This window comes from Sus scrofa, chromosome 13 (genome assembly GCF_000003025.6).
Source record: "Sus scrofa isolate TJ Tabasco breed Duroc chromosome 13, Sscrofa11.1, whole genome shotgun sequence".
Taxonomy (NCBI): domain Eukaryota; kingdom Metazoa; phylum Chordata; class Mammalia; order Artiodactyla; family Suidae; genus Sus; species Sus scrofa.
Window position 1 is genome coordinate 18,243,130 of NC_010455.5, and position 18,643 is coordinate 18,261,772.

At 43.2% G+C, this 18,643-nt stretch overlaps 1 protein-coding gene across 1 annotated transcript in view; it reads left to right on the plus strand.

The window, feature by feature from the left end:
- The window catches only part of CMTM8 (CKLF like MARVEL transmembrane domain containing 8), a 107,008-nt gene continuing 88,614 nt past the window's right edge, over positions 250-18,643 (plus strand). Inside the window, exon 1 of the mRNA XM_021071501.1 lies at positions 250-779. Coding sequence (XP_020927160.1) covers positions 633-779 — 147 coding nt within the window. The 5' untranslated portion in view covers positions 250-632. The remainder of the gene's footprint in view (positions 780-18,643) is intronic.

Below are 18,643 nucleotides of genomic sequence, written 5' to 3' on the forward strand. Positions count from 1 at the left end.
CCCTTGGAGTCGCCGCTCCACCCCACCCTCCTCATTCCCGGAGCCAGTTGGCTTCGCTCTTCCCAGAGGCCCCCCAGAGCCCCGGCCGGCAATGGCCAGGTGGAAAGAGACAGGTCTTCGGCGCCCCACCCGGGGAGGCGGGGCCAGGCTGAGCCGGCTCCAGGAGGGGTGCAGTCCGCGGCCGCGACCCCCGCCCTCCTTCCCCTGGCACCGCCTCCGGGCGTTCCCGGCCGCTTGGCCCCCGCAACAGGTGAAGCGGCCGCCAGCCCGAGGCGCCTCCGCGGGGCGGTCCCTCCCCGCCCGCCGCTTGCCCGCCCCTCTCCACGCCCCCTCCCCTCCGCCCGGCCTGCGCCGCCTCCCTTGGCCACCCGCGGCCTCATCTCTCCGGGTCTCCTTCTCCGAGGACCCTGCGCAGCCCGAAAGCCCACGCGCCGAGGAGCTGGGCGCGCTGTGCACTCGCTGGACGCGCGCCGCGGCCGGACGGGCCCTGGCGGGAGCCCTCCGCCCGTCTTAGTCCCTGCGCCGCCGCGCTCCCCTCCCCCCGCGCCGGTGTCCGCGGGCTCAGGGCCGCGCGTCCCGCCCGGACGCGCCGAGGGTCCCCTAGGCGGGGCGGGCCCGGCTCCGGCGTGACGATGGAGGAGCCGCAGCGCGCTCGCTCGCACACTGTCACCACTACCGCCAGTTCCTTCGCGGAGAACTTCTCCACCACCAGCAGCAGCTTCGCGTACGACCGCGAGTTCCTCCGCACCCTGCCCGGACTCCTCATCGTGGCGGAGATCGTGAGTGCCTGCGGGCGGGCGGCCGGGGCCGGGGGCGCAGGTGGACCGGACGCCGTGCTCCTAGCCGGGGAGTTTGTTCACATTTCCGGGGAGGGGGGGCTTCGAAGGAACCCTTTTTTCTCAACCTCGCCTTTATCCCAAGATGCAGAACTCAGAGACCCCGCTCTCTGAACGAGGTCTCATCACCTCGGGATCTGTTGGGGGAGAGGATTGTGACCCTCGGGCTGTCTTTTGGGGGCGGCAACCCAACTTGCTGGACCCTCTCCGTGGTCGCGGCGTATCCTGGGAGCAGAATGCTTCGTGGGCCTTGAGTTTGTGTTAAGGAGTGTCAGGGACACCTGGTGCCTCCCTTACCTGATCTGATCTCCACGTGTGTGGCTTTTTCCCTAAAAGCAGAGCCTCCCCAAGATTAGGAGAAAACTTCTTTTTCCTAATTATCTTCGTAGTAGTAAAATTGCAGTGAATCAGGAAACGTTTACCAAATACAATATGAGGGTCTTCTGTCCGGTGCTCTTTGAGGACCAGAGGGTCTCCTGTCTGGTACTATGCTCATCCTGGTTTAAGGCCCAGCACGTTCTGGGGGAGGAGATTGGGCATGTGCCTTCTCCTCTCCATAGGAGGACATAAAGGCTGAGAGATCGTCCCTTAGGTCCCTTGGTATCTGAGAAAGAACCTGGGTAGTGGCAACTGTTTATTGTCTCCACCCTGTGCTGGCCCCCCGAAACAGGTGAAGCGGCAGCCAGCCCGAGGAGCCTCCTTCATCAAGCCCTGTAGATGCCTTTGTACCCTCATATACCACAAGAGAACCCTATCCTGGGAGGGTAGTTTTAATTACTATCCCTTTTTACATGTGAAGCAACTGAGGCTTAAAGAGATGAAGTAGGTCACACCTGTGGTGATAGGGGTGGGATTCAAACTCAGGTCTGCCTCTCTCCAGGGCGGTGCTCTTAGCTGCCAAGGGACATCCCTTTCAGCTGTCTAGGTAGCACCCCTTCTGTTGTATCTCACATACTTTCCATTTAAACATTGGCGTGATTGTAATGTAGCCCGCGTTGGGCCATGAAGGGGTGGTGCAGAGCGGAAGTGACTGAGGACTTTGGGAGATCCAGTAAAAAAGCTGGGGTATTGGAATCACCTGGCAGGGCCTGATTTATAGGAATTCAACAAATAATGCTATGTGCATGAAGGTGTTGGCAGGTTCCTCTCCTCCAGCAGAATGAATGCAAGCTCCCACGGCAGAGATGGGACATCTGCCCTGGGGTGGATATGATCCGGGCATAAAGTAAAACACCTCTTGTTTTTTGATTTATGATCAGTAAGCTCCATGGTCCATACTCTTTATGAAAATAGGAGAGTGAAAGAAAAATTCTAAATGGCCCACAATCCCACTACTAGAAATAACCCCTTTCAATATGTTGGCATGTATACTTTATTTTTATTTTTTTAATTAAAAACAATTTTTGGCATATATACTTTTTGATTTCATGACATTTTTTGAAGAAAAATGGAAAAACGTGTAAGAAAAATTATCCTTATTATTACTATAATTGAGTTTGTATTTTTACTTTTATTTTATCATTACTATTATTTTTGGCATGCCCGAGGCATGTGGAAGTTCACGGGTCAGGGTTGAACCCAAGTCACAGCAGCGACCTGAGCCATTGCAGTGATGATGCCAGATGCTTGACGCCCTGCACCATGTGGGAGCTCTCTGGAGTTTTTATTTTTTTTTTTTATTTTTTTATTTTTTTAATTTTTTTTTGTCTTTTTGCTATTTCTTGGGCCGCTCCCACGGCATATGGAGGTTCCCAGGCTAGGGGTCGAATCGGAGCTGTAGCCACCAGCCTACGCCAAAGCCACAGCAACGCAGGATCCGAGCCGCGTCTGCAACCTACACCGCAGCTCGCGGCAACGCCGGATCATCAACCCACTGAGCAAGGGCAGGGACCGAACCCGCAACCTCATGGTTCCTAATCGGATTCGTTAACCACTGCGCCACGACGGGAACTCCTGGAGTTTTTATTTTTGACAGACTGATGTATGTGCAAGTTTGAGAGTGGTAGTCCTACAGGTAGAAATATCTACGCCCCCCCATCTCAATACTCAGAGGTACCTACATTCACATCTTTTAGAGCTCTAGGTAATGTGTTCATAATACTGGTTCTTGATTTTTTTTCCCTCAGTTGTAGATGTTATCCTTTGGCTTTCCACTCTGAAAAACTTTAGGCTTTAGCTTTTTTGGACCACCTCTTTCCCACTCCCATTTTACCTTCACCTTTCCTGTCTTTGGATTAGATCAGTAACCACTGTTGACCTTAGGATAGCATAAAGTCTCTTCACACATGGCCACTGAGTGGTCTGAGTGCTTTTCCTTTTCTGCCCAATTTCGGGTTTTCCCTGGAGTTTGTAATTCTTTTTCCATTTCCTAGTTCTCTAGTTACTTGGTCACTAACTTTACCTTAGATGTTTAAATGTCTTCACGAGAAACTGAGAGACAGCCAGTATTCTATTGAAGTCATCCTCATGACTAACCCTCTCTGGGAGCCTTTGACCTGCTGCCACCTGGCCTGCTCACCTGGGCACAGCTGAAGGCCTGGGGTCTCTTGCACGTCACCTTACAGACTCTCTCCGCCTCTCTTCTGGATTGAAGCCTCTGCCTCCTGTACCAGTATCCTTTTCTGTCTTGATTTACTGTCACAGGGGGAACAGAGTCTCTAGTAGTTTCCTAAGAAAGGATGCGTGTCTAAGTGAGGTCAGTCAGACAATGAGACACTAACATCAAATGCCATCTCTGACATGTGGAATCTAAAAAAAGGACACAATGAACTACTTTGCAGAACAAGTACTGACTCACAGACTTTGAAAAACTTATGCTTTCCAAATGAGACAGGTTGGGGCTGGGGGGATGCACTGAGGGTTTGGGATGGAAATGCGGTAAAAATTTGGTTGTGATGATTGTTGTACAGCTATAAATGTAATAAAATTCCTTAAGTAATTAGAAAAAGAAAGAATGCATGTATAAATCGAGATTTGCATTTTTCAAAATACTTTGTTTCCACTTCTACACATAGTTAATAGTTTGTCTAGGTAAAGAATGGTAGATTGGAAATTGCTTTCCTTTTGAAAGTATTTTTCTATTATCTTCTAGCTATTCTGATTCTTTTTCCCCCCTCATTCCAATTCTTGATTCTTTCTCTCAACCCTTTCTAGACATCTGTAGAATCTTTTTCTCCTCAGAGATCTGTAATATCTCAGGGACATGCCTTCATATGAGTCCGTTTTCTTCCATTATATTGAGGACCTGGTGTGTTCTCCTACAGGAAAACTCATGGACGTTTAAGGAGATTTTTAAAAATTTGCTTTTTATCTTTCCATTTACTGTTTTTTTCCCCGAAACTCTTTTAAAAGACTTTTTTCTGGAGTTCCTGTCGTGGCGCAGTGGTTAACGAATCCGACTAGGAACCATGAGGTTGTGGGTTCAATCCCTGGCCTTGACCAGTCGGTTAAGGATCCGGCGTTGCTGTGAGCTGTGGTGTATGTTGCAGACGCGGCTCAGATCCCGAGTTGCTGTGGCTCTGGCGTAGGCCGGCGGCTGCAGCTCTGATTGGACCCCTAGCCTGGGAACCTCCATATGCCATAGGATCAGCTCAAGAAAAGGCAAAAAGACAAAAAAAAAAAAAAAAGAAAAAAGAAAAGACCTTTTTTTTCTATGTATTTATTCTCTTCCTTCCTTCCTCCCTTCCTTTCTTTTGCTTTTTAGGGCCTCACTTGTGGCAAAAGGAAGTTCCTAGGCTAGGTGTCAAATTGGAGCTTCATCTGCTGACCTACACCATAGCCGTAGAAATGCTGGATCCTTAACCCACTGAGTGAGGCAAGGGATTGAACCTGCATCCTCATGGATGGTAGTTGGATTCGTAACCTGCTGAGCTGCAATGGCAGCTCCCTTGCGTGTATTTTCTTGTAATTGTTTTCATGGATTTGTGACCTATTGTGCTTACTTAGCATGAGCATTTTTCAGGTCTTGGATCTCTTGCATTGCTACAGTTCTCTGTCATACAGAAGTACTCTGTGGTTTCCTCAGTTTTCCTGTTTTAAAATTAACATGTTTCTAGGTTTTCTAGTATAGCCAGTGCTGTAGCAATTTTCCTTTTTTTGTCTTTCTTTCCATACTTGTCCAGCAACTTTCTTTTTTTAAATTAGATAATCTTTATCAATTTTTCTAGAAACCAGCTCACAAAATGTATTTGCTTCTTGTGTTTTTTACATAAAATCAAATATAAAATATAATCAAATTGAAATTCTCTTTTCTCTCCAATGACTTTCTTAAGGGGAAGTTCTTTCAGGTATGATTGTGTCAAACTGTACACACGTTTTACATATTTTGTTTTGTTTCATATTCCAAAGTCATCTTTCCCCAAGGTTCTATTAATTTAAACTGTCATCAGTAGTTAGCGAGAACCCATTAAACTAAAAATCCTTTTTTTTTTTTGAATGGCCTAACTCACAGCATGTGAAAGTTCCCTGGCCAGGGATTGAATCTCAGCTGCAGCTACAGCAACATCGGATCCTTTAACCCACAGTGCCTGGCTGGGCATCCAGCAGGCACCTCTGCAGAGACCCAAGCCACTGCAGTTGGATGGCTAACCCACTGCACTGCAGTAGAAATGCCTAAAAATACTTTTTTTACATTAAAAGAACTCTTAAAATTAAAACTGTTAAAGATCAACCTAAATGGTATAATATACTCTGTTTTATAGATCCAATATTCTTTTTTTGTTCATGTTTTAATATTTGACCAGGATGCTGCTTACAGTGGATGGTTTTTTGAATGTAATGAAAAATGGTGCTGCTGGAGTTCCCATCATGGCTCAGCAGTTAATGAACCCATATAGCATCCATGAGGACTCTGGTTCGATCCCTGGCCTTGCTCAGTGGATTAAGAATCCGGTGTTGCCGTGAGCTGTGGTGTAGGTCGAAGGCACAGCTTGGATCTGGCGTTGCTGTGGCTGTGGCGTGGGCCTGTGGCGTCAGCTCCAACTGGACCCCTAGCCTGGGGACCTCTTTATGCTGTGGGTGTGGCCCTAAAAAGATGAAAAGACCAAAAAAAAAAAAAGAAGACAGAAAGAAAAATGGTGCCACAGATTCTTTATCTGAGGATGGAGAGGGTAAAACAGGTTTCAAACTGTTGCTGTCACAGCCCTGAGATTAAGATAGACCCACCCCCAGAGGAATGCTACTGTCTGCTTTGAAAAAACAAAACAAAACAAAAAAAAAAACAAAAGCAAAGTACTGAGAACCCTGACTTCCTGCTTGAGTCTGGGCTTAGGGGTGGGGGAACAATAGAGAGCAAAACACAATGTTTCCCTAGATCTGTTGTCAGAGTCCCTTGTCCTGGTTTTCTCACAGAGGTGAGTGATAATAGCTAAACCACTTAAACACACCAGGCTCTGCCAATGTAACCTCGTGTTGAAACTAAATTATAGTCCTTTCCTTCCTTTTAAAGTTTTATAACAAGCTAGGTCATACTTGACCTGTGACTTGTAGGATGCTGTGACCTCATAACAGTTATGAGTATTTGAAGAATAAAAGTGATTTGTTAGGAGCTGAGTTAATTGCACCCTTCCTTTTATTGGTGACTTCAGAATGAACTATGTCATCCAAGTAATACGGTTAGATCGCCTTTCATTTACTTACTATCATGAGCAGACTTGGTTGGGGAAGGACATATAGGGTTTACCAAGAGCTAGAATCTATTCTATCCTGTTGAGTTCATTTTAAAGAATAGTGAACACAGTTTCTACTTCAGAAAAGCAATACCTAGTCTTTGTAGAAAAATTAGAAAAATACAGGTAAGAAAAGAAAACTAATTCTAGCTCCCACAGTGATTCCTAACAGGTGTGGTACCAACCCATGTCTGGGAGTAGGGAGGCTTTTCCAGAATTTTTAGTTATTTTGCTAAATGTTTTCATGGTGGCACAGCAGAAATGAACTTGACTCATATCCATGAGGACTTGAGTTCAATCCCTGTCCTTGCTCAGTGGGTCAGGGATCTGGCATTGCTGTGAGCTGTGGTGTAGGTTGCAGATGTGGCTTGGATCCCTGAGTTGCCATGGCTGTGGCATAGGCTGGCAGCTGCAGCTCCGATTTGAACCCTAGCCCAGGAACTTCATATGCTGTGGGTGTGGCCCTAAAAAGCAAAAAAAATATATATGTGTGTGTGTGTGTGTGTGCACGCGCGCGTATATTTATATTTTTTCTTATTTTAATGCCGGAGGTTTCTACTGGTGATTAGTTTTCTACTGGTGAGGGCCAGGGATACTAAATGTCCTGAAGTGCCTGGGACAGTCCCCAACCACCAGTTACTTTACCAGCTGCCACTAGCCCCATTGTTGAGGAACTCTGGGTGAACCAGTTTACCCTTTGGAGTAAACCATTCCAGAGTTTCTTAAGTGGTTATTTATTACTTATCTGTATAGTTTTTTTTAATGCAGTCATTTGTACACTACTCTTTGTTTACTGCTGCAGCCATCTGTGCTGGACGTCTTCCATTTGTCCCTCATGTGCCCTCTCCACTCTGCTCTCTACCCTGCAGACCGACTTGATGGACTCTGTCCAGGGTCCCACTTCATGTCCTCCTGGCACCCGCAGAAGACCGTAGGGTGAGAGGGGAGCTGGTCCTGGGCACTTGTTCCCCAGGACTCCTTCCTGCTGGGGCTCAGCAGCTTGTCTCTGTCTCTCCATGCGAGGCGGGCCGTCTGGCAGCCCTCTGTGTTTTCCCTGGCTCTGCTAACTGTTCACTCCCAGCCGCTTCCTATTGCCAGGGACTACACTATCGCTTATGGTTTTCCTGCACCCTTGCTTTCTAAATAAGACCTTTATTAAACTCCACTCTGATGACCCAATCTGAGAGTGCCAGTTTCCTGGAGAGACCTGATAAATTACCTTTCCTCATCAATGATTCATTTTTTCTGGCATTCTTAATGGCCACCTAGTATTCCATGAATATCCTGGCTCCTACTATTCCACTTAGGTTTCTTTCGTTCCAGTAATAGTATTGTAACCAACATCCTTTAAGTTACATCTTTCTGAATATTATATATTTTTTTTTTTTGTCTTTTTAGGGTTTCACCCGCGGCATATGGACATTCCGAGGCTAGGCGTCAAATCAGTGCTATAGCTGCCAGCCTATGCCACAGCCACAGCAATGCCAGATCCGAGCTGTGTCTGCGACCTATACCAACAGCTCATGGCAATGCCGGATCCTTGACCCATTGAACTAGGTCAGGGCTCAAATCTGCATCCTGATGGATACTAGTTGGATTCTTTACCTCTGAGCCATGACAGGAACTCCAAGCCACGACAGGAACTCATCTGTGTGTTGACTTTTCACTTTATGTGATGGTGTCCTTTGGAGCACAAGGGTTTCCTAATTTGACAAATTTCAGTTTACATATTTTTTTTCTAGTCGCTTGTGCCTCCCCCCTTTTTTTGCCTGTAAAAAGCTTTATTTCCATTTGGTCCAGGGTTGGGGAGAGGGCTCCAGGGTTGGTTATAAAGCTGCCTAGTGGGATGCAGAGAGGGGCTTCAGGCAGCAGCCCTGACATCAGAGGGGCTCCTTCCTCAAAGGCCGCTGGGCTCCAGAGGCTCCTAGTCCTGCTTGAGGATGAGCCTTTACAAGAGATACTCACCCAGCCCAGCCTGCAGAGGTTGGTCAGGTGGTCACCCATCTTCTTGATGAACTTTACCTGCCCATCCAGGAAGTGGCTCTCCAGGAGGTCACAGAAGTGGGGGTCTGTGCAGTCAGAACCCTGGGCATGCAGATCCAAAAGGGCCTGGTTCAAGTTCCTCTCTAGGACTATGGCAGCTAAAACCCATAGCATCCTGGGTTTTACCCCACTCATCCTGAGACGGCTTCCGTCTGAAAGAGGGAGCAGCCGCTTTGTTGGTTTTGCATTCTCAAGAGACTCTCAGCGCCCTTGTGCTTCCTCTTGACCAACTCTCAGAAAAAAAGTGGTTCATGCCCTCCAGAGCCACATCATTGCATTTTAAATAGAAGCCCAGGAGTTCCCTGGTGGCTCAGCAGGTCAAGGACATGTTTGTCATTGTTGTAGCTTGGGTCACTGCTGTGGTGAGGGTTCAGTCCTTGGCCTGGGAATCTTCTCATGCCATGAGTATGCTCCCCACCCCCAAATAAAAGAAATAGCCCAGAGAGAGGTAGGTGTAGGAGGCCCACAGATGCAGGTTGACCAGACAGTTGAGGACAGCCTCCACCTGGGTGGAATAATTTTGACAAATCTGGAACTCATGGCTGATTGGTAATAAGGAGTTAAGCTCAAAAAATGGTGTTGGCTGGTCCCAGAGGCTAAGGATAGCTAAGTGGCTGACCCTGAAGGTTGCAACTGGAAAAAAAAAGGTTGGAGTGTGGTCAGAGGCTGGCGTAAGGGGTCTTCCTGAGTCTGTTCCATCCAAACACTGCTAAAGTCAGAGACAGATCCATGGGACCACCGAGCACATTTTTGTCGCTTGTGCTTTTGATGTCATATCTAAGAGGACTGCCTGATGCAAGGACAAAGATTTACTCCTCTCTTTTTTCCTAAAAGTTATATTCTTTTATGTCTTACATTTAGTTCTATGGTTAGTTTTGAGTTAATTTTTATATGGAGTGTAAGTTAGGAATCTATCTTCATTCTCTTCCATATGGATGTCTAATTGTCCCAGCAGCATTTGTTGAAAAGACCATTTTTTCCCATTGAATTGTTTTGGCACCCCTGTTGAAAAATCATATGGCTGTAAGTATAAGGGCTTCATTCTGGATTCTTAGTGCTGTTCCTTTGATCTGTATATCTATCCTTATGCCAATACCACACTATTTTGTTTTTTCATTTTTTTAAGTTTTTAGTATTTTTATTGAAGTATAGTTGATTTAAAATGTGTTAATTCCTGCTGTACAGCAAAGTGATTCGGTTGTGTGTGTGTGTGTGTGTGTGTGTGTATGTATAGTCAAAACATGGAAACAACCTAAATGTCCATCGAGAGGTGAACAGATAAAGATGTGGTACATATATGCAATGTATATATCCTATCCCTTCCACAGCCCCCTCCTCCGTGGCAACCTAAGTCTGTTCTCTATGCCTGTGAGTCTGTTTCTGTTTCATAGATAAGTTCATTCGTGTCGTATTTTAGGTTCCACATATAAAATATCATATGGTATTTGTCCTTATCTTTCTGACTTACTGTATATACACATACATACATACATTCTTTTTAAAAATACTCTTTTCCATGTGGTTTATCATCACAGAGTCTTGAATATAGTTACCTATGCTATACAGTAGGAGCTTTATCCATCCTGTGTAATAGCTTACATCTGCTAACCCCAAACTCCCACTCTATCCCTTCCACAACCCCCTCCCCCATGGCAACCTAAGTCTGTTCTCTATGCCTGTGAGTCTGTTTCTGTTTCATAGATAAGTTCATTTGTGTCATATTTTGGGTTCCACATATAAAATATCATGTGGTATTTGTCCATCTCTTTCTGACTTCACTTAGTATGACAATCTCTAGTTGCAAACATTTTGCTGGGCATGACATTGTTTCATTCTTTTTTATGGCTCAGTAGTATTCCATTGTATATATGTACCACATCTTTATCTGTTCATCTCTCGGTGGACATTTAGGTTGTTTCCATGTTGTGACTAAAAAAAATATATATATATATTTTTTGGTCTCTTTTTGTCTCTTGAGGGCCGCACCTGTGGCATATGGAGATTCCCAGGCTAGGGGTCTAATTAGAGCTGTTGCTGCCAGCCTACACCAGAGCCACAGCAATGCCAGATCCAAGCCAGCTGCGTCTGCGACCTACACCACAGCTCATGGCAGTGCTGGATCTTTAACCCACTGAGTGAGGCCAAGGGTCGAACCTGCAACCTCATGGTTCCTAGTCAGATTCAGTTCCAGTGAGCCATGACAGGAACTCCCATGTCTTGACTGTTAATAGCACACTATCTTGATTACTGTAGCTTTGTAGAAAGTTTTGAAATCATAAGTGTGAGTCTGCAACTTTGTTCTTTTTTTCCAAAACTGTTTTGGCTATTCCAGGTCCCTTGCATTTCCTTGAATTTTAATAGCAGCTAGCCAATTTCTGCAAAAAGGGCAGTGAGGACTTTAATATGGACTGTGAATCTATAGATCAATTTGGGGAGTATTGCCATCTGAAAAAATGGAACATGGGTTGTCTTTCTATTTATTTAGATCTTCTCTTATTTCTTTAACAATGTTTTATAGACTTTAGCATACATGTCTTGGATTTGTTGTGTTAAATTTATTCCTGAGTAATTTTATTCTTTTGGATGTTATTGAAAATGAATTATTTTCTTAATTTCATTTTCACATTGTTCATTGCTAGATTATAGAAATCCAATTGAGTTTTGTATCCTTGACCTTGTATCCTACAACTTTGCTCACTCCATATATTAGTTCTAATAGTTGTATGTTTGTTGATGGGGGGTTGGCTTTATGTGCTTTATAGCTGCCAAGTTGTACAGAAAAGTTGATCCCAATTTACTTTTTCTCTAGTAGTGTTTCAGCATGTATTAGGGTTTGTTTCTGCAAATACTTAAACTGTTAATATTTGCCAATTTTCTTGGGATGAGAGAGACTCAAATTAATAAAAACTGATTTGACAACCAACTGCTGAACAACCTTCAACCAAATAGACTGCAAACTATAAAAAATGACAGCCTACTCCAAAAGACAAAGAGGAGGCCACATCAAGACAGTAGGAGAGGTGATTATGTGATATAAGTAACCCCATACCCATCAGGTGGGCAGCCCATAGACTGTAACATAACTGTATCAGAGAGACTCACCTACTGGAGTGAGAATTCTGAGCCCCACATCAGGTCCCCATGCCTGGGCATCTGGCAATGGGAGAAGGAGCCCTCTGAGCATTTGGCATTGAAGGCCAGTGGGGCTTGTGTGCAGGAGCTCCATGGGACTGGGGGAAATGGAGACCCCATTCTTGGAAGGCATGCGCAGGCTTTCATGTGCACTGGGTCCCAAGGCAAAGCAGAGACTCCATGGGAATATGGGTCAGACCTGACTGCAGTTCTTGGGGGATCTCCTAGGAAAATGGGTTGACTGTGGCTCATTGTGGGGGAAGGACATTGGAGGCAAAGTTCTCTGGAATAATCATCAGTGTGTGTTCTTCTAGAGGTGGCCATTTTAGAAAAATCTGGCCCCACCCATCAGTGCTGAGAAGCCCCAGGCCAAACAATAATCCAGGTGGGATCACAGCCCCACCCATCAGCAAACAGGCTGCCTAAAGACACTCCAGGCACACAGCAACCTCTAATCTCACCCAGAGACAAAGCTCCACCCACCAGAGGGATAAGAATCAGCTCCCCCTACCAGTGGGTGGGTACCAGTCCCTCCCATCAGGAAGCCTATAGCAAGCCCCCATACCAACTTCAGCCACAGGGGAGGTGGACATCAGAAGCAAAAGAGGCTACAACTCTATTGTCTGCAAAAAGGAGGCCACACCAAAAATCTATACAAAATGAAATGGTAGAGAATTCTGACTAAGATAAGGGAGCAAGAAAAAATACAGAAAAACAGCTAAGTGATCTGGAGATTATCAACCTCCATGAAAAAGTCTTTTGACTAATGATAGTGAAGATGATTCAAGATACTGGAAATAAACTGGTGGCAAAGATTGGTAAAATTACAAGAAACATTGAGCAAAGAAATACAAAATATAAGGATTACGCAAGCAGACATGCAAAATACAATAACTGAAATTAAAGAATTGATTAGAAGCAATCAACAGCATAATACAGTGGCAGAAAAATGAATAAGTGAGGTGGAGGACAGACTAGTGGAAATTACTCATCTGGAACAGAAAAGAGAAAAAAGATTGAAAAGAAAAGAAGACAGTCTCAGAGAACTCTGGGATAACATTAAGCACACCAACATCCGTATTATGGGGTGCCAGAAAGAGAAGAGAGAGAGAAAGGGCCAGAAAAAACATTTGAAGAGATAATAGCTGAAGACTTGCCTAACATGAGAAAGTAATCACTCATTCAAATCCAGGAAGCACAGTGAGTACCATATAAAATAAACCCAAGGAGGAACACCCCAAGAACATATGTTAATCAAATGGACCAAAATTAAGGACAAAGAGAAAATATTGAAAGCAGCTAGGGAAATGAAACAAATAACATACAAAGGAACCCTGATAAGGTTATCAGCAGATTTTTCAGCAGAAACTCTGCAGGCCAGAGGGAGTGGGACAATATAAAGTGATGAAAGGAAAAAACCTCCACCCAAGATTAATCTACCCAGCAAGGCTCTCATTCAGATTTGAAGGAGAAATAAAAAACCTTACAGACAAGCAAAAGCTAAGAGAATTCAGTACCACTAAACCACCTTTACAACAAATACTAAAGGAACTTCTCTAGGTGGAAAAGAAAGGGCCACAACTAGAAACAAAAATATTACAAATGACAAGGCTCACCAGTAAAGGCATACATACAGTAAGGACAGAAAATCATACACAAATATGCTACCAAAATCATAAATTGTGAGAAGAGGAAGTACAAATATAGGACACTGGAGATGCACTTACAATTAAGAGATCAACAACTTAAAACAATGTTGTGTGTGTGTGTATATATATATATATATATATATACATATACACACACACACTCCTATGTCAAACTACAGGATGACTGCAAACCAAAAGTCTACAATAGATACACACACAAATAAGAAAAAGCAACTCAAATACAACACTAAAGGTATCCATCAAACCACAAGAGAAGAGAAGAAGACAAGAAGGGAAGAAAAAAGAGCAACGAAAACAAATCCAAAACAGTTGATAAAATGGCAGTAAGAACAGACATGTCAATAATTACCTTAAATGTAAATGGACTAAATGCCTCAATTGAAAGACATAGGCTGGCTGAATGGATACAAAAACAAGACATATATATATGCTGTCTTCAAGAGGGCAGACTAGTGGAAATTACTGATATGGAACAGAAAAGAGAAAAAAGATTGAAAAGAAATGAACTTCACTTCTAGGGACACATACAAATTGAAAGTGAGAGGATGGAAGAGAATATTCCATGCAAACGGGAATCAAAGGAAAGCTGGAATAGCAATACTCATATGAGACAAAATAGACCTTAAAATAATATTATAAGAAACAAAGAAGGACATTACATAATGATCAAAGGATCAATCCAAGAAGAAGATATAACAATTGTAAATATATATGCACTGAACATAGGATCACCTTAATATGTAAGGCAACTGCTAACAATCTTAATAGGAGAAATTGACAATAACACAATAATGGGGGACTTTAACACCCTACTTACAGCAATGGACAGATCATCTAGACTGAAAATCAACAAGGAAACAGGTCCTAAACGATGCATTAGACCAGATAGACTTAATAGATATTTATAGAACCTTCCATCCAAAAGCAGCAGAATACACGTTCTTCTCAAATGCACACAGAACATTCTCTAGGACTGATCACATTCTGGGCTGCAAATCAAGCCTCAGTAACTTTAAGAAAATTGAAATCATATCAAGCATCTTTTCTGACCACAATGTTATACAACTGGAAATCAACAAGAAAAAAATGCAAAAAACACAAACACGTGAGACGAAACAACATGCTACTAAGCAACCAATGGATCACTGAAGAAATCAAGGAGAAAATTAAAAAATACCTAGAAGCAAACGACAACAAAGACGCAACACTCCAAAACCTATAGGATACAGCAAAATCAGTTCTAAGAGGGAAGTTTAAAGCAATATAAGCCTACCTCAGGAAATAAGAAAAAGCTCAAACTAACAACCTAACTTTACATCTAAAGCATATAGAAAGAGAAGAGCAAACAAGACCTAAAGTTAGCAGCATTCTTTCCTTCTGCTAACTTTAGGTCCTGTTCTTCCAAATCATAACAATCAGGCAGAAATCAATGAAGTAGAAATGAAGAAAACCATAGACAAGATCGATGAAATGAAAAGCTGGTTCTTTGAAAAGATCCACAAAATTGATAAACCCTTAGCCAGACTTAGCAAGAAAAAAAGAGAGAGGACTCAAATCAATAAAATTGGAAATGAAAAAGGAGAAGTTAAAACGGACATCACAAAGGATTGTAAGAGACTATTACATGCAACTATATGCCAATAAAATGGATAATCTAGAAGTAATGGACAAATTCTTAGAAAAGTAAATCTTCCAAGATTAAATCAAGATGAAATAGAAAAGATGAATGGACAAGTACTGAAATTGAAACTGTGATAAAAAAACTTCTAACAAAAGTCCAAGACCAGATGGCTTCACAGGTGAATTCTTTCAAACATTTAGAGAAGAGCTAACACCTGTCCTTCTGAAACTGTTCCAAAACATTGCAGAGGAAGGTACACTCCCAAACTCATTCTGTGAGGCCACCATCACCCTGATACCAAAACCAGACAAAGATACCACACACAAAAAAATTAGGAGTTCCCGATGTGGCTCAGCAGTAAGCGAACCTGGCTAGCATCCATGAGAACGTGGGTTCAATCCCTGGCCTTGCTCAGTGGGTTAAGGATCTGGCATTGCCGTGAGCTATAGTGTAGGTCACAGACATGGCTCAGATCCCATGAGCAGGTGCAGCCCTAAAAAGACCACACATGAAAAAATTACAGGTCAATATCACTGATGAACATAAATGCAAAAATCCTTAACAAAATATTAGCATACCGAATCCAACAATACATGAAGAGGATTGTACATCATGATCAAGGTGGGATTTATCCCAGGCATGCAAGGGTTCTTCAGTATCCACAAATCCATCAGTGTGATACACCACATTAACAAATGGAAGATTAAAAACCACATGATCCTCTCAATAGATTCAGAAAAAGCCTTTGACAAGATCCAACACCCATTTCTGATAAGAACACTTCAGAAAGTGGACATAGAGGGAATCCTTCTCAACATAGTAAAGGCTGTATGTCACAAACCCACAGCTATCATCATTCTCAGTGGTGAAAAGCTGAAAGAGTTCCCACTGAGATCAGGAACAAGACAAGGATGTCCACTCTGGCCACTACTTTTCAACATAGTTTTGGAAGTTCTAGCCTCAGCAATCGGAACAGAAAAAGAAATAAAAGGAATCCAAATTGGAATTCCTGTCATGGTATGGCGGAAATGAATCCCACTAGGAACCACGAGGTTGTGGGTTCGATCGCTGGCCTTGCTGTGAGCTGTGGTGAAGATCACGGACACGGCTCAGATCTGGTGTTGCTGTGTAGGCTGGAAGCTGTAGCTGCGATTAGACCCCAGCCTGGAACCTCCATATGATGCGAGTACGGCCCTAAAAAGACCAAAGACCAAGAGAAAAAAGGAATCCAAATTGGAAAGATCGAAGTAAAACTATCACTGTCTGCAGATGACATGATACTATACCTAGAAGATCCTAAAGAAGCTACCAGAAAACTGTTAGAGCTCATCAATGAAATTGGCAAAGTCTCAGGATCCTTAACCCACTCTTCTTTTTTTTTAAAGCCACACTTGTGGCATGTGGAAGTTCCCAGGCCAGAGATCAAACCTGAGCCACAGCAGTGACAAATGCCAAATCCTTAACTGCTAGGCTACCAGGTAACTCCCTGGACTACTTAAAAAAAAAAAAAAAGGGCTTTCTTAGGAATAATTTCTTGCCAGTTGTCTGAAGATTTCCATCTATATTACCAGACAACTATTTTGACAACTACAAGTTTAAATTTTTTCATGCAATTTTTTGTGTCATTTGTTTTCTTGGTTTTTTTTTGTTTTGTTTTTTTTTTTTTGTTTTTTTTTTTTTTGCTTTCAAAGTACCTCCTTGAGTAATTTAGAAAGCGTTTGGAAGGTATTGACCTTTTTGAATCCTTGCACATCTAGTAACATCTTTCTTTTACTTTTATTTATTTATTTTTTTGTCTTTTTGCTATTTCTTGGGCCGCTCCCTTGGCATATGGAGGTTCCCAGGCTAGGGGTCTAATGGGAGCTATAGCCCCGGCCTACGCCAGAGCCACAGCAACTCGGGATCCGAGCCGAGTCTGCAACCTACATACACCACTGTGGAAGTTCCCAGGCCAGAGATCAAACCTGAGCCACAGCAGTGACAAATGCCAAATCCTTAACTGCTAGGCTACCAGGTAACTCCCTGGACTACTTAAAAAAAAAAACAAAAAACGCCGGATCGTTAACCCACTGAGCTAGGGCAGGGACCGAACCCGCAACCTCATGGTTCCTAGTTGGATTCGTTAACCACTGCACCACGACGGGAACTCCTTTCTTTTACTTTTATACTTAAGTAATTTGGTTGGTAGAAAATTGTAGGTCTTCAGATTTCTTTTTATTAATCCTTTGAAGATGTTGCTTCACTGTGTTCTAAGCATCTGGTGTTAATTAGAGGCCTAATGGTTTGGTAATCCCTAGCCAGGCCTGTTAGGTTCAGTCCTTCCCCAGTCTCATCCTTCATGATTGCCATTCCCACAAACTTGGTTGCAGTGCAACCTTGCATGAATGATGCTCTACACAGTAAATTACTCATGAGAATGTCGAAAGATGGTGTTGATGGTGTAGCAAGAAATTGTAGGTGGAATGTTGTTGCTATATTGGGTTGAAATGGCTCATGAAAGGCAGTTTGACAACTGCATGAGATAATTATATTGGAGCTTCAGGGTGATGTAGCTTGGAATAAAAGAAGGTTGTGAATCCTTTGCCTGGAGTTTTCTGAGTCCTGGTGGGATCTATCCCTAGGCAGGCAGAATGCCCTCACCCCAACCTGGGAGAAATCAGGAAAACCTGAAGCTGTCCTCTCAGGACAGCTATAGCTTCATGTTCCCTGCAGAGAATGTGTCCTTTTCATTTATTGCAATAAACCGTGAGCATTATAGTGTTTAAGTCAGAGGCCTGTTTTACTAGGCTGCAGACCCATTCCTCAGGGAGAATCAATTTCTTACTTCCTTAATTTTTTTAACCAGATTAAAAAAGAAATTTTCTGGAAGCTTTTGGAACTTTCTCCCATCTTTAGAGATCATATGCTTTACTACTATGTGTCCAGAAGGATATTTTATTTTATTTTATTTTTGGTCTTTTTACTTTTTAGGGCCACACCTGTGGCATGTGGAAGTTCCCAGGCTAGGTGCTGAATTGAGGCTGCAGCTGCTGGCTTATGCCACAGACATGGCAACACCAGATCCCATCTGCCTCTGCGACCTACACTGCAGCTCAGGGCAATGCCAGATCCTTAACCCACTGAGCGAGGTCAGGGACTGTACCCACATCTTCATGGATATTAGTTTGGTTCCTTACTGCTGAGCCACAAGGTGAACTTCCAGAAGGACGTTTTAAAATTCATCTTCTCCAGCATTCCTTTGTAACTAATATTCAGTGCAAGGAAGTTGCTTGTATTTCCTGCTTTTTTTTTTTTTTTCTGTTTTCTCTTTAAAAAAAATTTCATTCAACAGAAGTTCCAAAAGAGATGAAACTGCCTTCATTATCTCCTAACTTTTCTTTTATACTTCTCTTTGTTTTTTTGCAGATTTCTAGGGAAATAACACTTCCAGCTCAAATTCAGGTGTTCGGTTGAGTATGTTCTGCTCTTCAGAAACTGCTGAGTTTTTATTTTGGCTCTGATAGTTTTAATTCCCAACATTTTGTCATTATTTTTACTTTGTAGTCTGAGTCTTTTTTTTTTTTTTTTTTTTTTGTATCACTCTAAGAATCATGGGTATACAATTGACCCATGAACAACACAGGTTTGAACTTCCTGGTTCCACACCATGTGGATTTTTTTTTCTATAGTAAGTAC